This window comes from Ictidomys tridecemlineatus, chromosome 16 (assembly GCF_052094955.1).
Source record: "Ictidomys tridecemlineatus isolate mIctTri1 chromosome 16, mIctTri1.hap1, whole genome shotgun sequence".
Taxonomy (NCBI): domain Eukaryota; kingdom Metazoa; phylum Chordata; class Mammalia; order Rodentia; family Sciuridae; genus Ictidomys; species Ictidomys tridecemlineatus.
In genome coordinates, this window is record NC_135492.1 from 11,371,168 (window position 1) to 11,393,697 (window position 22,530).

Genomic DNA, 22,530 nt, shown 5'->3' on the forward strand with positions numbered 1-22,530 from the left:
TATCTAAAAAGAACAATAAAGAAACAGTGTACTACAGGGACATAGCCACATCAATGTTTATCGCAGCACAATTCACAATAGCTAGACTGTGGAGCCAACCTAGATGCCCTTCAATGGATGAATGAATAAAAACATGTTGCATATATACTCAATGGAATATTACTCAGCACTAAAAAATAATGAGACCATGGCATTTGCAGGGAAATGAATGGCATTAGAACAGATTATGCTAAGTGGAATTAACCAACCCCAAGAAAAACAAATGCCGAGTGTCTTCTCTGATATAAGAGAAGGGGGGTGACTCAAAATGGGGAAGAGAGGAAGAGCATGGGAAGAAGATTACCTCTACACAGGGAAGAGGGGTGGGAGGAAAAAGGAGGGAAAAGGAATTGCACGGATCCTGGAAGGAGACCTTCATTGTTATACAAAATACATGTGTGAAGATGTGAGAAAAAAATAATAGTGTTACCTTAGATTAGGTAGAGAGAAGTGATGGGAAGGGAGGGGGAGGCTGGGGAGATAGGAAGAATAGTAGAATAAAATGAACATCATTATTACCATGTGTATATATGTGAATGCATGACCAATGTGATTCTGCAACCTGTATACTCAGAAAAAAATGAGATATTTTATCCCATGTGATTCAAATGTATGATATGTCAAGGTCATTGTATTGTCATGCGTAACTAATTAAAACAAATTTAAAAATCACATAACAATAAAATAGAGTCTTGCCTAAAGTTAAAATAAATAAATAAATAAAAGTACTATGGTTTACATTTGTAAATTACTAAAATAATATATTGGTAGTTTTCCAGGACTTTGGACGTGTAGGGATTAGAAAACTGACAGCTAAGAGGTTCCAGGTTTCTTTTCTAGAACATGAAAATGTTCTAAAATTGACTGTGAAAATGGTTACATAACTCTGTTAATGTACTAAGAGACACTGTATTTTACATGTTATATGGGTGAATTCGATGTCAGGTGCAATACATATATCATAAAAATGCCTTTTAAGAGATGTACTAAAAAAAACTTAGCTAACATTTTTCATTGTCTAGTTTGGATAACAGTCCAGACATAATACAAATATTTATATGCTTCATAATGTATCTAAATAAATTAAAAAATAAAGAAATAGCGTAAGTTTTTCAATAATTAAACTAAAACCTAAACATATCTGTATTTTGAGAAAAGCATAAAAAATGTGTACACATTTTTAAAGTCAGTTTAGTAATTACTTGCAGATTTTTAATAGATGCACAAAAATGAAGTAAAAATAACAAATTTTCCTGAAACATTCTTTTAAATAGTACCTCTATTTAGTTTTCCTTGTTGTACCATGGAAATAGAGACAGCATGAAAACCTGCTGGGTTATACAAAAAAGTCTCAGCTTTACTCAGACTAGATGTTTTAATGAAAGATGCTGATTTTGTAAGAGAAAAATTCTAAAAGAAAATTTTAAGTGTAAGAAATAAGTGCAGTATAAATATCCCCAAATATAATAAAATCAATTATAATGAAAATATAAAGAAAGCTGTTCATTGAAATTAGTATCCCAGAATAACTTTTATTACTTAAGCAGGTGTTGATTTACAGATGACATGTTCAATTTTCTACATACTTGACTTGTCATTTGTCTTAGTTTCTTCATTAAATCCCGTCTTTATATTTTTAATTTATGTGAAAATGTGCTAAATCTTCTAGAGAAGCCTCTGATACACGTTGTAGTTTCAGGGTACCAGCTGGCTGTTTTTCAAGATGTCTCGCAACTACCTGATATTTCTGTTAATGATTTTGTTACTCAGCTCACTTTAAAAATTTATTATTATTATTGTTATTGTTATTATTATTACTATTGTTATTATTATTATTATATAATGATGTTTACTCTGAAAAAATATCACTACATACAACAGTAAGCTGCTGTTTATTTCTGAATTCCCTTAAGAAAATAGAAGATTGTGTACTCCTGCTTAGTCACTATCACATTCCTTACACAACAGGGTGAGCCCTGTATCTCTACATACTGCCCTTGATAAAGTTGCAATGTTTAACAAACTATTGAAATCTCAATCAAAAATGGTTACACAAGTCTCACTGGTAGTGGTGAATTCTACAGAGGTTATTATCCCTTTATTATTAGAGACTCAAGTTAATACTCCACATCCTCACATCTTTAAAGCTTTGCTAAAAGAATTCCAATATACTTTCACAAAGAATAAAGGAGATGCTAGGTAACCTGGTCTCCACCTCACTGCCTGTCAACATCTCCTAGATTTCTCACTGGTCTTCACACCACTCCTGATTTACATAAACCTTGTCACCCTCATTAGTCTGGACATGGGGGTTCAGTGCCAAATTAATGAGTTTTAGATGGCTACAATTATCTTTGTCACTATATAATAGGAATTAGGCCATGAAATGAAGAAAACTATTAGCAAGTTATCATGAATATATGCATCAAATTACAGATGAAATCAACTGTGGTTTTGCTGCAATTCATCACATTAGTCCCAATTTATGATAATGACAGATAGATGCTTTTAAAGAGGTGGACAAGACATAAATAAAAACAAACAAAAAAAATATCCGGACAGTTATTTTCAGATTTATGATAAACTTAAATGACTAAAAATAAATTTACCAACTAGAAATATACAAAAATATACTGAAGAAAGTCTACTGCAAAATACAGCATCTACATTTCAGTTCAACTGTAAAATCTGGAATGAACTGTAAAAGTAACTAATTTATTTGAAACTAGGTATGAGCATTTCCATTATGTGTTTCATTGTGATCTTCAAGTACAGCAACAAGAAGACATTAAAATTGTTATTCAGTAATGGGATGTAGCTCATTGGTAGAACATGTGTTTAGCATATGCAAACTTTGGGTTGAATTAATAGCACCAAAATTAGATATTGTTTCAGCATTATTGAGACCATATTACTAATGTCAGCATATAAACCTACAAAAAAAAATCTTAACTCAAACTCTTAAATCTTTATAAGAAACAATTTCTTAAATTGAAGGGTCAGGCCCAAGTTTTAAAACTTTCCTCCTTTTTAAATATTAAAATACATTTTAACTAAGTCTTTTGTGTTTAGTTGACACATGAGTACCTATAGTTATTTTAAAATATGTACACAGTGTGTAAGAATCAGAGCAGGGAAATTGGAAATCTCAGCAATTTAAACACAGATTAGTCATGCTGCAAATGAGGTCTAAGTTATTTTGGCTAGACAACAGGTTGTAGTTCTGTGTTGATACAGAAACACATTCATAATATCTACATTTTTATATTCATCAAGATTCAACATTTAGCCATAAGCAGATATCACTTTGAGTATTCCTTTGAAGACTCTTTATAAAGATATCTTGCTTGATACTTACTTCTTCTGCTTTCTCCTTTCCATATTGATCCAGTTGTTCTTTTAAATGATTAGTTTCATTGATTAATTCCAAATATTTTTTTTCCAGCATCAGACGATATCTGACATTCCGAGCTTGAAGTTTTTTTATAACATCATAAAATTGGGTTTGGACATTAATAATTCCATCTATTTTATTTTCACCTTTGTTCTGATAGTCACGCAACTGGTCTTCATGCAATGTAGTTTCTCTTTGTAGTTTAGATACCTTCTCTTTAGAAGCTTCCTGCTTTCTGAGATGTTCATTCCTTTTTATTTCTTCATTTTGATACCTGTGTTCCATCTCCTTCAGTTGGCACTGTCTTTGGTTTAGGTGTCTGTTTATTTGATCTGTAGCCAAAGTCATTACTCTTGTCTGATGCAGCTCATTTTCTAGGTCACTTGTTTTTACTTCAGACTTTGGAACCTGTTGGGAAGAAAACTCACTACTACCGTTTAGGTTAGATACATCAATATTCTTTTTTTCCTGTGAACTATCTGTTTCTGGTCTTTCTGTGCTTTGTTTTTCACTCTCAGGTGTGAAATTTTGCGATGTATTCTCAACTTTCCTAATACCCAACTTTTCATTGTCCTGAAATATTTCCATAAGTGTTTCCTCATTCAACTTTTGTGTCCATGGAAGGCTGGTATTCTTTTCTCTTAAAATTTCAGTATTCTCAAAGCACTTCTTTTCCTGGTTCTGATATTTTACTGTGTCCATTTCCAGTCTCTTCATAGAGACCTCATCCTTCTTCTTGTGATATTTATGCAATAGCTTGTTCTCTGTCCCATCACTAGGAGAAACCTAAATAAAACCAAGGATACATTTAGCTAGCACTCAATAAAATGATGTTTCATAATTTTCACAGAAATTAAAGAAAAACCTGTTTATTAATATGGTGAAAGGGTTTCAATAAATAGATACCCACAGAAGAAAAATTAGATGTAAACTTCTGAGCTTATAAAAATATAAATTTCCAAGAGTTCAAAAGTTAATTTAAGAAGATGGATTTATGAGAGTAAAAGAAAATTATAACTTAAAGAATGTAAGAACTGCCAGGTTCAGGGGCTCATGCTTGTAATACCAGTGTCTCAGGATACTGAGGCAGGAGGATCACAGGTTCAAAGCCAGTCTTCAGCAATTCAGTGAGACCCTGACTCATTCATAAATAAAGAAATAAAGAAATGGCTGTGATGCATCTCAGTGGTTGAGCACCCTGGTTCAATTCCTGGTTATAAAAAAAAGAAAAAAAAATAAAGATTGAAAAAATCTGCATTATACCAGAATGAAAGAATAGATTAAGTGATTAGTTAGTTTGCCAATGTAAAAAAAAATAACTTTGCAGAAGAGAAGCAACAGAGAAAACCCCACACATATAGTTATCTAATACTAGACAAACACACTATAAAACATGCATTGGGGAAAGGATATGTTCCTCAATCAATTGTGCTGGGAAAACTAAAAACCCATATGTCATAGGAAAAATTTAACCTCTATTTCTCAAAAACAAAGTGGATCAAGGACCTAGACAATAGATAAAAGACCCTAGACGTATTACAAGACTATACAGGCCCAGCACTCCATCTTGTCAGTGTAGGAATTGAATTCCTCAAAAAGACACTTAAAGCACAAGAAGTAAAATAAAGAATCAATAAATGGGGTGGTATCTTTACAGCAAAGGAAACCATCAAGAATGTGAGTAGACAGCATATAGAATGGGAGAAAATGTTTGTCACTGACATGTCAGATAGAGCATTAATCTCCAGAATATATAAACAACTCGAAAAATAACTCACAAACAAAAAATAACCCAATCAATAAATGAACAAAAAACTGAGCAAGCACTTCAAAGAAAAATATGTACAAACAGTTAACAAGTATATAAAAAAAATGTTCAACACCTTTAGCGATTAGAAAAATGAAAATTAAAATTACACTGAGATATAAAGAATGGAAGTAACAATAAATGTTGGTGAGAATGTGGGTAAAAGATTGACTCATACATTGCACCAAGCAATTTTTCAGGAAAGCAGTATATAGATTTCTCACAAAACCTGGAATGGAACGACCATTTGACCCAGTTATTCTGCTCCTCAGTGTATACTCCAATGATAGTATAGTGACACAGCCACATAAATATTTATAGCATCTCTTCACAAAAGTTAAGCTGTGGAACCAACCTAGGTGCCTTTCAACACATGGAAGAATAAAGACAATGTGTTATATATACACAATGGATTCAGCCATGAAGAATGAAATTATGGCATTTGCTGGCAAATGAATGGAACTGGACACTGTCATGCCAAGTGAAATAATCCAGTCCTCCAAATCCAAAGTCTGAATATTCTCCTTAACATGTAGTTGGTAACACACATAAGGGTGGAGGATAAAAGAATAGAAGTTTGATGGTTAGACAAAAGTGAATGAGGGCTGAGAGGGGAGGGGAATATAGTAGAATGAATCTGACATTACATTCCTATGTTCACATATGAATACATGACCAGAAAAACTCTACATAGAACAAGTTATATGCTATGTATGTGTAACACACCAAAAGAACTCTATTGTAATGTATACCTAAAAACAATAAATAAAAATTAGAATTCACTACTTCTTTGTTGATCTACTTTTAGGATCGTATGATCTACCACTTAAACCGTTAAAAATTCCAAATATTTTATTATGTACATATCTGTTGGGATGGCTTCAGTGGCAAATAAAAGAACACTTAACTTTAAGAAGAATAAGTTTGCAATCTGACACCTCATGTATTCAACCAGACCATAGTAAGAGCCTTAGCTCTACATCTACATAACAAAAGTTCTCCAAGGTCTTTTCCTAAAAATATTCCTAGCATATTCTGTTTTCTAACATTTTGTAGCTGTGAATGAGAATTGCATCTATTGATAAATTATAAATGTAGGAACAGCATTAAACACATGATCTATATCAATGAACAATGTATCACAATTCTGAAAAGGAGCACAAGGCTAAAAACATAGGCAAATTGTGCTCTCTCTCTCTCTCTCTCTCTCTCTCTCTCTCTCTCTCTCTCTCTCTCTCTCTCATTTGAAAACAGAAGAAAATAATTCAGGAAAGATTTCCTTTCTGCTCATGTCTATCTCTTTTTGTTTGCAAAAATGTGTTACTGAAATTTCATATTGTAAATTCTGTCATTAGGGTCTCATAGAAATTGTCTGTAGGATTCATTTTGTTCTGCTAAAATCTAAAAATTTATTTCAGCAAGGTTTTGGCTGTATATCAGCAGGTGACAGAAATCTAAAAGATTAATTTAAGAGTGGGACCTTCAAGATTAAAAAATAATTCCAAAAGGTAGATTTATTCTTTATGAGTAAATGTCTTACATTTCACTTGCACAAATGACAGATAAATTTGGGTGAGTGAAAACATTTCTTGGGGTGGGGATGTGGCTCAAATGATAGCGCGCTAGCCTGGCATGTGTGCAGCCCAGGTTCGATCCTCAGCACCACATACAAAGAAAGATGTTGTGTCCGCTGAAAACTAAAAAATAAATATTAAAATTCTCTCTATCTTTAAAAAAATTTAAAAATTAAAAAAAAACATTTCTTAAATGCAGACAGAAATGTAATTGTGAAACACTTTTTAAAAAATGATTTAAATAGGTGCATAGATATTTAGTTTGTATTTTAACATAAAACACCTAAATTTGTATTTATGTCAGTGATTAAACTAAACTTCTTCATTCATTCAGAAAACAAATGCTGAACAACTACCAGATGCAAAGTTTTGCTGTAACTAGTTTTGTCATAAACATTATCATTTAATGTTAGAGTCAGATAACATTGTGGTATTTTTTTTCTGGTTTGTCAGATCTTTTTTTAATTTTCTTATTGCCAAATAATGAACATTGTGTTTTAAATCAAAATAGTACTTCACACCCCACATACCCATGCTTTGGGAAACAGCAGACTCCATATAAATGGAGGTCCTATAAGTCTGTGTTTCCTGGCATTGTGGGAGATGTCCGAAGTGTGTGGAAGTACACACACACATGATGACTGCATGTTGGTGAAATTGCCAAACAGCACATTCCTCAGACCACATTGCCATCAATAAGTGAAACATGGCCATATACAATAAGTTAAAGAGATTTTATAAATAATTCAAATGAAATACAGTAAAAATTTGAAACTTTACTGAACGTTCATTTACCTGATTAAAATGATTTCTTGCAGTCTCCAATTCTGTATCTATTGTACAAACAGAGATTTCAGCTTGCTTTCTCACTTGATCCTCTTTGTTAAATTCTGTTTCTTTTTCTTTTAATGGGTTCTTATTTTTTTCATGTAACATATCATTTTTTCTCTTCACCTCATCTTCTTTTAAGGTATATCTGAAGTTAATATGGATGCCTTTTAATTGATTTTTGCCCAAAACCAAAAATGTCTTTTTATGTTCTGGCTCTTTGTATGCTGATTTAGTATCTTAATAAAAATTTTATGTTCTCTGAAGCTTTTCTAGTTTAACATTTTAAATTTCTCCTTTAATCTTGTGTAAAACACACATAATTGAAAGTCAATAATAAAAGATTGTTTGTTATTTGATAAGTTTCTATTACTAGCAAATCTTTTAGATACCACAAAAAAGTAAATTAGAAATGATTTGGTAAATTGACAAGTTTAAGGTAATTTTTTTGCACAATCATAGGTCCTTCCCAGTTAAAAAGATAATTTCATGTCAAATAAGTTTTAAAGTCATTGTTTATATACAAACTTATGAATTCAGTAGTAATATCATTCATTTTTATAAAATATGTCATTAGGCATACCTATAATTGGCTTACAGTGTAACAGCATATTCAGACATTCTTTTTTCAATATGTGTCTTTTGGGGCTGGGGCTGTAGCACAGTGGTAGAGTGTTTGCCTAGCATGAGTAAGGTGCTGGGTTCGATCCTTAGCACCACATATAAATAAAATAAAGATATAAAAACATGTATTTTTTGTATTACTATAACCTCGAACTGGGATAAATAATCTAATACCTGTTATTATACTTTTTATGTTTCTTTTATGGTAACACTCTCAACTTACCTTTTTGATCATTATGTATTTTACAAAAAACTCAAAATCCCTTTTTGAACAAGATGGGACCTTAAAAAATATGTGTGTGCACACACACAATGGAATATAAGACATAACAAAAATAAATTTATGTCAACATATAGTCTACTGTCATGTATACTTAAAAAACATAAAAAGTATATGTTCTTTCAATATAGAAATATGAACAAATTTATGAATGAGAATGAATTTGAATAAAAAAATCTGTTTTCATTTCATTTTTTAATGAATGTTAATGTTAGAAGTGTAGCCTAGTATCTAGCTCAGCACTAGCACATCACACTAGTAACACAAAACCCTGAGTTTGATCCCCAAAATCAGCCTAAAACTATAAATGTATATAACATGTTTCAGGGCAGTGAAAAATGCCTCTCTGGTGGAATACAAACTTTCTTGAGAGAAATTTAAAAATCCTGTAATCTTTTTAAAGTTTCCCAACTTTAACCAAATAACTCTATATTGAAATTTTTTTCAAAAGTAAACAGAAATATGGAAAGTTATTTTTTTTTTTGTTTTCTTCTCATCTGCAACTTTGGTACCAGGGATTGAACCCCCAGAAGCTAAATCCCTTAGCTACATCCCAAGGTCTTTTTCATCTTTTTTTTTCTTTTGTTAGAGACAAGGTCTCATTAATTTGCTTAGGACATTGCTGCTATGTTAATGAGGATTATTTTGAACTTTTGATCCTCCTATATTTGTCTCCCAAGCTGCTGGAATTATAGGCACATGCTATGGTATCTGAGTAGGAAATGATTTTTTTATAAATGATATTTCTTGAAATATTAATTGTAATAAAAAGTTAAAAATATAAACAAATAACAATCACAAATTATGCTTGTTAAATAAATAGATTACTAGCAGATGGGGTTCCATAGAGACATTAAAATTGTGATGGGGAAAAATATGAACTTAGTTTTTAGAAGTAATCACATTTAATAATATGCTATCATATTTGCAAGTATTTTATAATTTATTCACGTTTTCTCCTTTGCAAAGTGCTAACAGATGAGGCAGTAGTTAAAAAAAATTTGTCCTTCTTATTTTATTGGATTAAAGGAAAAGATTTCACTCCTTCTTTCAACCTAGGATATAATACCTCAAATTGTGGAGTTGTTGTTTCAATTCTATATTTTCTTGCTTAAACTCTGATACCCTCTTTTTTAGCTCATGAATCTCGTTTTCCAGTTGTGCATTTTTTTCAAAATGTAGTGAACACTGTGTGCAGTGACTTTTTTTGCTTTTTATTATTCTTTGAAGTGATAGAACTGCTTTCTGGGTTTTCGATAGGCTAACAGAATCTGTCAGAAAAAAAGAAGATATAAATAAAATATGTGACTAATTTAAATATATGAATGCTGTATATTTCACATGCATTGTTTATACACTAAAACAATGAGTGCATAAAAACACGTGACACAATATGCTGAACTCTGAAGATATAGCAGATGAGATTAGACCCCTATTGTTTTTTAGCTTAAAATCTAATGGAGAAGACAGACACAAAAAAGATCATTATAATTTAGGCAGATATTAGAAAAGAGGTTTGTGATCTAATACATAAATCTGATCTTTAGAAAAGATTCCCTGAGGAAAATGAAAATACACTGAGAAATTAACAATGAACAGAAAGCAGGTAGAATGTGAAGAACATTATTCTTTCCAACATAAAAATTCAAGTTTTCCAACTCCCCTGTGGTCTATACTTTTCTTGTACAGAAACTAAGAGGGACACTCCCACTATAACCTTCTGCTAGACTTTGGTCTTGAGAGAGACAACTCTTTATCTTTCTTACTTTTTCTTTATTCCCTGTTTACTAGGTTCATTTCTCCAAGTATTAGAATATATCAGCACTCATGTTATAAATAAATATTCTATCCAAAGAAAAAACTGTGTAGAATATGTTGTTCTTACCATGGACATGTCCATCTTCTTTCTCTTTTGCTTTATGATGTTTCTCTCCAGATGAGTGAGAAACACACATCTGTGGAGAATCCTCAGAAAATACCTGCAAAATAAAGGTCCACAATGAGCTGCATGAAGACTTCACTATCACTCTTTTAGACATCACCCAAGTTTTGGTCTTGGAAGCAGCTAACTAACATGTAGATAACTACAGACTGAGCAGTCATACTTTCCATAGCGTGTCTTAGCATTGTGCTCCAGATGAAGCTGAACACTTATCTTCCAATGGCTCCTGATTTGGTAAAATCATGGTGGATATCATAGAAAAGGCATTCCTAGACAACATGCTAACAAAGGTGTATACACCCCAAAGGACGGGAGGAATGATATTAATTGTAACTCATCCGACTTTGAATTCACCATCAAATGTGAGAAGGCTTTCGAGTCTTATTTTAAAGAATTTTGAGGAGTATGTTTCATATTAAATAGGATTACACTTTTTAAACAATGAACTAACAAAGTTTTTGTTTGAAAATATGAAATTTAGGTGTTCAGTTGGGGATTTGACACTGAGATATGGCCCCTGCCCAGGATACACCCCAAAGGGAAAGCTGTAAACCCAAGGACCTACATATGCCAGCCAAATAAAATAAATCTAGATGTGTGCTAAATCTCACACAAGGAATGTTGGCAATGTGAGAAAAAAGATGAGATAGCATCTCTAAATTCCATCATTCCCCATTAATGCACACAAATACATTTCTTTATTATACTAAGAAATTTTAAAAAAATTATTCAACAAATTAACTGAATTTTCTGCAAGGAAGAGAAACAAAATGAAAAGGTCACCACAGAAAAATTGTTTAATACATGTAAGAAGACAGAAATTGCGTCAACATACTTTATACACAACCAGAGATATAAAAAAATTGTGCTATATATGTGTAATAAGAATTATAATGCATTCTGCTGTCATTTATTTTTTTAAAAAATCAATAAAAAATAGCAAAGAAACATTAACCAGGGTATAAAGTTAATATATATATATATATATATATATATATATATTATATAATATATATATTAATATATATAAATATATATATTTCAACTTGTAGCAAATAACTACTGAATTTTACTAGAATTTTGAGCCTTTCACAACATCACCCTTTCACATGAATGCAGTCAGTGACCATTACCATTCATAACCCAGGTGGTTATTTGTCAGTCTCAAATTTAATCTCAACATTTTATTTTTCAAAATGTTTTTGCAAGTGGAAGCACAAGCAACATTTAGAATTGTTTTTCCTCCATTACGTAGTAAATTTAGCTATAAGTTGACAGGACTACTAATGCTATTTATTTTCAGATTCTAACCAGTTCAGAGTGGTTTTAGATGTAATTAGTAATATAAATGCCTGGATTCCAAAAGTCTACTTAAAAGATATTTTCATTTGGCCTCCTTTACTTTCCTCAAAAAAGAAAAACAAGAAGAAACAGGAAGAAATGCTTTATATGTTGACATACCTGAGACTGGGTACATTGAGCATCATCAAAACTTTTGTGCTCTTCTTCTGAAGTCATGTCAAAATGGGTCTCTGCTGATAAATGAATACATTTACTCACATTCCTTAGAACTGCATTAGAAAGCGTGAACATCAATACAAATAGAAAAGGATAATTGTAAAACCAGAACAACTTAATATTCCCAAATGTGATTTCCAATTAAATTTAATATTTGGTAAATAATTACTGGTTTCAACTTTACACAGTTTTTATTTATTTTTCTTTCTTTGTGTATACACCTTGGGAGTGGACCCACAAACTCATGCATTCTTGTCAAATACTCTATCATTTATTTCTATCCCATGGCCACTTTAATTGGCAACTGGAGTCCTCTGAGTGGACTGAATACAGCCATCCTTCAAGGCTTGGACTTCCAAGTAGTTGTGAATAAACATGTACCCATTTGCACCCAACAAACATTGAGTTCTCAGGGAGTATTTTTTCTTGATCCAAATCCTCAACACACATCTTATAGAGAAATGACAGGATACAAGGTTCAGCGCAAACCATATTGCCAAGATTTGTCTACTCAAGATCAATGAAATTTGCTCAGAAACAAGCTTGAAAATACACATAGAAAGAAGGGCTGATTCTGGGAAAATGTTAGTATAGAGTAAGCTGCATTCTAAGCTGCACTATTGCATGGAGAAACCAAAGAGTTGGTGAAGAGCTTCTCAGCAAAGTGAGTGAAAGAGGGATTTTATTCAAATCCCTAAAATTTCTGAACACTGAAAAAGTCCAGAGATTCAGTAAAATGTGTACCATAAACAAAAAAACCCTAAAACCTGCATGCAGATCTGCCTCAGACAAAGGGAGAGAGAAAAGAGGAATTTGCATTCTAAGTTGTACCATGATGTGCCATGCTAAGGAGAAACCTGAGATCAAAAATATTGCTTAAAGTGATCTGACCAAAAGATGCACTATGCACTGGTGCTTAAAAAGCATGCTCTTCTCTCAAAGAGTGATGGGAGTGCTGAAGCCATAGCCATCCTTGAAAAAAGTGCAACAGTATTTCTTTGATTCAGTTCCTCTAAACAACACACACACACACACACACACACACACACACACACACACACACACGAGGATCCTGGAAGTGCCTATCAAGGAACCTAGGTTGTGCCTCATGGAAGGTAGAAAAAACTGGTGCAGGCTAGACTATACCCATGTGACTCCAGTGAGAAGGGCAAAGGGGAACCTATGTGTCTGGAAGCTAATGTGACCAGCTGAAGTGTCAGAGAAAATGACCTAAGAAGGCAGAGAAAATGTGCCCCCAAGGATGGTGTTTTTATCTGGCTACTCACCCCTAAAAAAGACAGGCGAGAGGTGAGTAGCCAGAGAGCAGGAGATGGTGAGGGCATGAAATTCTGTAGGCCCACAGAGAGAAAAGTATGAAATAGATCAGGATTTGTCTCAGAATAAAGGGATAGGTGAGGCCTAATGCCAGAGGACAGTTGAGGCAGAGGAAAGGTATAAAGATACAGAATGAGGCTTGGGTCATGTCAGGAAATATTTCTAAGAAATTTCAGAAGGTTGACCTTTCACATTCTAAAGAGATGCTTATGGTTACATTTGCATGGTAGCTAGTTCACTCCAAAGGGTGGAAATAGGGAGAATGTAATAATATGATATGTAGGGGAAACAACTCAGAATAGAGGGGATATTCCCAGAAACAGAGGAGAGATCATTTTCTGTGACTACTGATGACATTGTGAGGAAAATCCTCCCACCTCTTTGGGAAATCCACCTTACATGTGAGAACACTGGTAGCATTTCAAGTGTTTTAACATTGTGTTCCCTGGAGTGTTTTAATGTAAAACTTACCCAATTTGACTGTCTTTTCTTTCACCTTGCCTAATCCTTTCCGTGGAAGCACCTCTTTTATTGTGATGGGATCGGTGCACTTAGAAAGAAGATAGTACATAAAGAGTGTATTTTTCATTGACTACAAAGTTAATAATTTAGAATAAATATAGAAATTTAATTACCTTTCTGAAATCAGATGAATCCCTAGAGGCTGAAAAACAAAAGGGGTATATAATCAAGCAAAGTTGAAGAGGACAAAACAACACATACATTACAGATGCCTCCACACACATCTGAGGTCCATGGTTCAGCTGTGCTAAAAATTATGCTATCTCCTGGGTTTCTGTGCTGGCTGGTTTGGCTGACAACAATCATGTGACTAAAGGAATTTTGTGAATAGTTTTTGTGAAACATGCTGTTCATTTCACAAACCTGAGATTATTTGTCCAATGACCGTAAATAAAACAGACAAGGAAACATATGCCAATGCAAAGATACAGATTGATGGAGAATCCAACAATCCTCTAGTGGAGAAGCAAAGATGGTCTCTAAGAGATTCAATGGCAAAGGTGAAGTCAAAACAAAAACAAGCCATTGAACCTATCTTTCTGAAATACTATTGAAAAGATTTAATCTTTATAATTTTAAGTATGTATATATTTACTGCATTTGTCCTTTCATTTTTGTTTAGTAAGGCTAAAGCTGTGTTCAGATCCCAGGGAAATGTTAGGTTCATTTCTCAACAAAGATTTCTGAAGGAGTCAGTTGATATACATATTTTGACACTGAAAGCTATGACATCTATTATTTGTTTCTTATATTCAGGTGGGATGCTGGTTCCTCTTGTGCATCCTCTATTCATGTATTTTCTGGTTTAAACAGATTAGATTTTCATGATTCCCTTGTGTGAGAACAGATAGTTTCTACATCTGAGAAATAAGGGTTAATTGGTTTAAACTTTTGAGACATAAAAATTTAAAGGGAAAGTTGAAATGGAAGAGCACAGCTTTATCTGATAAAAATAATATATTATTACACACACAAACACACGCATATATGACAAAGATTTTGGGTATTCAAAGAGTAAATTGTATAAAGAGTTCTGTTTGCAAATGAGTTTGGTTTGGTGTGACTTGCCAGTGTTTTAAGTGTATTCACAAAAGGCCAGGGCTATCAAAAAATTATAATTAGCTTTTGAAGGATGAGGATGTAGCTCAGTAATGAAGTGAATTTCTAGAATGCCCATGATCAAAATTTTATTTTCAGGCAAATAAGAAATAAATACAGAAAATAATTATGTAAGGAAAAAAGAGAGGGAGGTAAGGGAGTAGAAAGAAAAGAAGGAAGGAAGGAAGGAAGGAAGGAAGGAAGGAAGGAAGGAAGGAAGGAAGGAAGGAAGGAAGGAAGGAAGAGAGGAAAGAAGAGAAAGAGTAGAGTTGTCATTAAAAATCACGAATGATTCTGAAATGTAATATTGCTCCTCAGAATGACTCAATTTAAACCACAGCAAGCAGTATGTCTGATAGGTATGGAGAAAAGATGGTCATGGCTGGAATCTTTCCCCAACTTACAAGCCCCTCATGATTCAAATGATGGACAAGTTACAGTCTCTCACATATTGTGAAAGATAGATATACCGATAGCCCCTGAATTGTATGCTCTCAGTTTCCCCCTTCATTCCCTCCAAGATTACCCAGCTATCTTATTTTGTTTCTTCCACATTTCTCCTTCCCAGGAACTTTTCAAAAGCAACATCTTGATCTCTGGTCTTGATTCTTTATATTTTCCATTTTGTCTATGAATTATCCCCACTCTTGCTTTTTCTTTTCTTTTCTTTTTTCAGTTGTAGATGGACACAATGTCTTCATTTTATTTATTTATTTATTTATTTATTTGTTTGTTTGTTTGTTTGTTTGTTTATTTATATGTGTTGCTGAGGATAAACCCAGTGCCTCAGGCATGCAAGGCAAGCACTCTACCACTGAGCTACAACCCACGTCCACCACTCTTTCTTAATTCCCAATTTAAGGATTAGACCTAAGAAATATAAATTCTATACTTTGAGTTCTTATCACTGCCAACAGACAAGATCAGAATAAAAAATAGATGTATGCAATAACTTTATTACATTTGATGTTCCAGTTGCTCTGCATTTAGTTTTACTAAAAGGAAATTCTCTCCTAACCACTTTACATGGTGGCCGGCAGATAGTGATCATTGGAATCACCTTACATGGAAGAAAACATAGATGTGCAGGCCAGGTAAGTCAGAGTATACATTTTGAATAGGGATCCCCACAGATGATCTATTAGAGTCTGAGAGTCTGGGTCTGCACTTAGTCTGCTTCTCATTTCCCTGCCTTCAAATGCCTTACAATAATAGAGCCAGTTTTCCACCCAATGATGTTCCCAAACCTGAACGATTAGAAGAAGTCCTTTCTCCTTCATTTACTCACTGTATTCTCTCTGCTTTTCTCAGTGTCTATTCTCCCTTCTCCTTTCCAAATTGTCTAAAGAATATTTTAAAAACCTATGAATTTAGGTATCAGTCCAAAACAATTTGCACATTTTTCCACTTCCCATACTTTTGTGTCTGCCATCTTAGCTTCATCCCAGGTAGTGACAAGAATGTCTATGATATAGGTATTTTTATTTTTCATTTGTTTTAATTACAATATTGTTTTATATAAATTTATGACCAGACACATGGATTTATGAACATTTCACTTAAAAAGAAAAAAAAACCTTCCTTTCTTCATGATCAGTTCTTCACATGTCAATTCCTTTCTAATGACAACTCAGAAATGAGCGGTGAGAAAAAATATTCTCACCTTGAGTCATTTGCACAACTGGAAACTCACACTTTCCTTCCACATTTTGAACAGGTGGTCTTTTTATTCTGGTACATGACTGAAATTTATCAGCCTTCATGGCTTGTTTTTCCTTCATTTACTCGCTGCACTCACTCTCTCTGCTTTTCCCAATGTGTATTCACCCTTATCCTCTCTACTTCACAATTTCCAACTCCCCTATGATCTATGCCTGTCTTGTATAGAAACTAAGAGGGACACTTCCACTATAACCTGCTGCTGGACTTTGGTCTTAAGAGAGACAACTCATTATCTTTCTCACTTTTTCATTATTACCTGTTTACTAGGCTCATTTTTCCAAGTATTAGAATAAATCAGCACTCATGTTAGAAATCAATATTTTTTCCAAAGAACTGTGTAGAGTATGTAGTTCTTACCATGGGCATGTCCATCTGCTTTCTCTTTTGCTATATAATGTTTCTCTACAGATGAGTGAGAAATGCACATCTGTGGACCACCCTCAGAAAATACCTGCAAAATAAAGGACCCCAATGAGCTACATTAAAACTTCACTATCACTCTTTTAGACATCACCCAAATTTTGGTCTTGAAAGCAGCTAATTAAAATGTAGATAAGTACAGTCATATTTTCCACAGGGCAACCTAGAATTTGTACTTCAGATGAAGCTGAACTCTTGTCTTCCAATGGCTCCTGATTTGGTAAAAGCAGGATGGATATCATAGAAAAGGTATTCCCTGAAAATTTAATAACATAAATGCATGTATTCTAAGAGTGTAAACAACCATATATCACAACCCCTCAAGATGAGAATGCATTAAATACTTAATTAAACATTCTTGAGAAATATAATTAATATTATGTTGCATTACATGTTTTAAATAACAGACTTATGAGACTCAGTGTGATAAGAGATTTGAAATTATATGATGTTGAGCAGGAATAATACTTTATTGGACTTGCCTCATTTTGGTCATCACAGTCTCACAGGATCTAAAGAGCTTATAGTAAGTGTTTCACTGAGAGAAAATCCAGTTTAATAAAATGACAAAGTAGGGTGAAGAAATGTTTCTATGGTACTGTTAGAAAGCAACACACAGGATCTGGGTAGAGTAAACAACATGTTCCTCTAAGAGAGAACTACAAAGTACACCAATGAAGAAAAATGATAGCACAAAAATGTACAGCACTTCCTGACTATTTTTCAGAGCTTGAGTCATATTGGCTCCTGTGTGAATTCTGGTTAAAAAAAGAGCAGCTATGGAAAAAAGAAAACCTGGAGAGGCACCATAGAGAGCCTCAGACCAAATGAAACCCAGAATTTTGGCTTTTAGAATAGTAAATGAATTCAAGGATTTCACCAGCCATCCATGGGCTGGGTATGTGAGCTATGCACATTTGAGTGTATGAGAAAAACTGGTCTGAAATTACTGTCTGATTAGGATCTGCATGTATTTGTGTCTTTTCACTCACTCTGCCTGTGATACCCACAGAGCACCTGAGATGGGTGTGATTTTCCATGTTTATATGTAACTAAAACTGAGCCACTGGGAAGGACCATCTTTTACCATAAATGTACTCAATGACCATCATCACTATCTATGTTCATTAATTAAAATGGTTATTAGCAAAACCACTAATTTTAACTTCTTCATCATTTTCAGGGGTTAAAAAACAGAAACCCAAATAATATTCAGAAAAAAATCTGCCCGAATCACAAGGATAATATTTATCTATATGTTATCCTGAATTTTAACGCTATTTTCAGATTCATAACCAGTTAAATTCTATTAGGTTTCAATATTAAATTATCATTTTAGATTTCAAACCACTGTTATGAAAGGTAATCAAATTTGCCCATATTGACATTCTTAAAACAAGGAATACAGTAAGAAATCAGAAGTTTTAAAAAATATATCTGAGTGAACACACCTGTGGCTGCTTATTTTTGGTGTCATCAAGACCTTCTTCCTCTTCTTCAGATGATGAGAACCAAAGTGGTTCAGCTGGAAAATGTATGTAGATTTAGGTAAACAACTTAGAACATTTAGAGAGAATGATAGTCTGCCATAAATAAAAAGTAATAATAAGCTTGAATTTTAGGTGCTATTACCTCTTTAATTGTTTATTGGTGTGGTATACTTGTGTGTACTCAGTGATTTAAACCTAGAACATTGCAACATTGGCAAGAGCTCTGCCAGAGTTGTATATTTGTTTATTTTTGGAAACTGGGTCTCTCTAAAGTGTTTGTTTTGGCCTGAGACTGCCATTCTCTTGTCTCAGTCTCCCAATAGCTGTGTTTAGAGGTGATCCAGTGTACCCAGCAGAGAATTTTTTCAGGGAATATTTTTAGTGGTATAAAACTTCAATAGTCTACCTGAGGAGACACTATGTATCACCAGGTTTAAGAAACCAGAATATCTCAAAGGTATATCCACTCAAGATGAATGAAAATTTGCCAGAATTAAATTTTAAAAACACTATAGAAATGTGGGGATACACACAATTTGGTATTCTCTTCCCCATAACAGTAACTTTTAAAAACAACTATTCATCAATAGTCATTTCCACAATGACTTAGACTATACTGTTATCAATGAACATCTTGCATATGCAATATTTTTCTACATTACTCTAAACAAATGTGTTCTTCTGTAAGACTTAGTCTGTTCAGTCCTGCATGATTATCAATCTCCTTGTCATAAACTTCTTTTTACCCCCTTGAGGTGTCTCAGCATTTCAGCCACTGTTCAACTGGATACCTACCAGTTGACTTGTAAATTACTCCTTCCCATCTAGCCCTTTGGCTCCTGAACTTGAGAAGACCTCTTTTATATTACCTTAGCATCAACAGTTTATTTGAACCGAGAATTATTATGTTCCCTATGAGAATAGAGTAAAAAGGTGCCAGGAATAATGGCTTTCCTACAGCTAGGATTCAGCAGGGACTAAAGGAATGAGGTTACCAATAAGAGGCAGAAAATGGGGAAAGCTTAAAAGGCTGTAGCTAGACACAGATTGAAGCATTAAATGGGTCAGTATTTGTCTGAAAATACAGGGATTGGTGAGGAGCCATCAAGATGACAGTAAAATTAAGGGAAAGGATAAAGTGTTAGGCTGAATGCATGAAAGATTTCTGGGTAATTTTAAAAGCTGGCCTTTTATCTTCTAGAGAGGTTCATAGTCACATTTGCGTGGTAGCTAGATGGCTCTAAATGCTGAAGATAGGATGAGTGTGGAGAGCATATGCATGAGCAGAAACGAATAAGAAGGTGGCAGGAGTGCCAAATAGAGGGAAGCAGGCCATAATGGAAAAAATGTTCCATGAAAAATAGAGGATATATCATTTTTCTGGGACCAGTGTAGAATGAAGTTCCATTAAGTAATAAAGGACAAAGCTGGGTCCCTGGAATAAGAGGCTCTGTACTGTTACACAAGGTTTCAAATGGCATGTAGAATAAAACACACCAACTGTATAAGTTCTTTGGGTTTAGCATGTAATATTTAAATTTCTCATTTTTGTATGTTAAGGGACTCATTTTAGTGCTTGGGGGTCAGTTTCCTGAATCTTGGATTTACCCAACCTTCCAATGAATAAGCAGAGCCACTGCTTAGCATGCCAAAGTATCTGTGTTCAGTCCCCACCATTGAAAAGTAAACTAAAAACAAAAGCAAACAAAAACGAAAGAAAAGCATAAAGAGGGAATATATAAAGTGGTTTGTGTAAGTAGTTTTGAATTTACAACTCTGGGTCAATAAAAATCATAAAAGAGTAATTTCCTAAAAATACTCTATTAGTTTTATAGAAAATGAATAATACAAAGAATACACAATAATACTTTGTATGGTTTAATACAGAGATAATCACAACTGATGAAGGACATAGAATTTCAGCTGCATAAAATACAACACGGGTTCAATGTAAGTATTCAATAAAGTGGGTATTATATTAGAATTGAAATTAAATTTTGATTGGGTCTTGTTTCACACACTATACTTAATCTCTGGGTTCAGACACATATTTTTATGTTCATCTCTCAAGATTTGGAAATTATTGGCAGCTATGCAATAAGTTTTTATAAAAATTTGGAGGAAAATAGAGCCTCATAATTCACCTAACAGGTATAAGAATTCTGGGAAATTTAATTTTAAAAATGTCTGAGATAAAGATTATTTTAGAAATCATTTTGTTGTGACTTTAAAGATATTATTTTAAACATGTATGCCAATATAGACACTGGAATGTGTATGTATGTGTGTATGTATGTATATGTATATATATATTTTTACCTGATTTGCATATCCTTTCTTCTGTTGTCCCCACTGTATTCTTTTGAAGAAAATACCTCCTGTCTAAGATAGGCTGTATGGGTTTGGAAAGTAGATATTAAATACGTGTTGTACATTTTATACTATACACAGTTAATAATTCAAGATAAACATAGAAGTTTATAATTACCTGCACAACAGGATGTGTGAAATTCTGAAATACTGAAAAGCAAAAGGGATACACAATTCACAAAACATGAATATGACAAAATCACCCACACCTTCCTGCTGAATTGACATGGAGTCAAGTTCCAAGGGTTGGCTTTGATAAATAATATTTTAACATTTGGACTTCTGTGTTTGCTGGTTTTTGTTGAGTACAGCAGCATGATTCAAATATATTGAAGAAAAACATCCAATATTAGTTTAATTAAGCATTGAGTTAAGTTTTCAAAAGTGAGATTACATTTCCAATTACCACAAATATAATAGGGAATGCACACATGCCAAGAGAAGGTGTGGATTGATTGAGGGAATGGGGATATCTAATCAGAGGAGCAAAGGAGAAACTTTGGGGCATAAATATATAAAATAAAGAAAATAATTTAACAGCAGGTATGTTTAATGTAGCCTGTCACAATCATTTCATTAACTTTATTACAGGTATGTATCCTGTTCCTCCATTTGTCCTACAATATACTAAGTCCAAAGTTGTGATAACCGTCAAGTGGAAAGTATAATTCATTTGCATGGAGGAAAGTTCTGAGAAATGATCAGCTTTGGTATACACTTATTAAAATAATCATTTTTCCATACCCATGGAGGACAGTGGTGTATCTTCTTTTAATATATCCTCTTGTCTGACACACTCAAAGTTTCTTGATTCATTCATTTGAGAAGACATAGGAACTGTATCTAATAAAAATTTTTAATAAGCATAAAATATTAATATATGGTAATCCAAAGGGGAAAAGTGAACTGAAATGCAAAAGAATTATCAGACATGAAAAACCTTTTATATTTCAAATTCATTAGCATATATACAAAAAATAACAGCTTTGGTATTCAACAAATTAACCTAAAGAGTCTGCTGTTTACAAAATGAGCCTTGTTTGATATAACTTCTTAGACTTTCAAAGATTTTCATAAAATATCTGTCATATCAGAATACTAGCTATTTAGAGAAAAGGACTTGGCAGAGTAATTGAGTGCATTCCTAGCATGCCCAAAGCCATGGTTTCATTAAAGAAAAAAACTAATTGTCTTTTTAAATGTACCATGTTTCTTAAAAGCTATGTTTCTGATCTCAAATACTGATATCAATACACCCCTTATTTGGTAGTTGTGGAGCAAAGGAATTAAAGTGGCTGGTTGCCCCAATTCTAACAGTTTCCCCTGCTTAAAACCATCTCTGGACTAGTAATTCTCACTTTTGTTTGAAGGCAAATATAGTGAAACCAGCTGAAATGCATTACCTCAGTCTCCTTATTATTACCTTCAAAATTACCTAGCTAATTTTATTCCCTCCTCACTACCTCCTCCCTTTGATTTTCAAAAGCTATCTCTAGACCTGTAGTCTTGATTCTTTTTTGTTGTTGTTGTTTAGATTATTCCCACTACTTTCTTCCCAATGCAGTAA

The 22,530-nt window shown here is 33.3% G+C and overlaps 1 protein-coding gene across 1 annotated transcript in view; it reads right to left on the reverse strand.

Annotated features, from left to right (window-relative positions):
• Positions 1-3,310: 3,310 nt before the first annotated feature.
• LOC144371439 (ankyrin repeat domain-containing protein 26-like) overlaps positions 3,311-22,530 on the reverse strand; it is a 56,579-nt gene continuing 37,359 nt past the window's right edge. The window contains exons 4-7 of the mRNA XM_078033755.1: positions 18,555-18,628; positions 17,041-17,134; positions 7,610-7,809; positions 3,311-4,219 (exon numbers count right to left, since the gene is read on the reverse strand). Of these exons, the coding sequence (XP_077889881.1) occupies positions 3,311-4,219; positions 7,610-7,809; positions 17,041-17,134; positions 18,555-18,628 (1,277 nt within the window). The remainder of the gene's footprint in view (positions 4,220-7,609; positions 7,810-17,040; positions 17,135-18,554; positions 18,629-22,530) is intronic.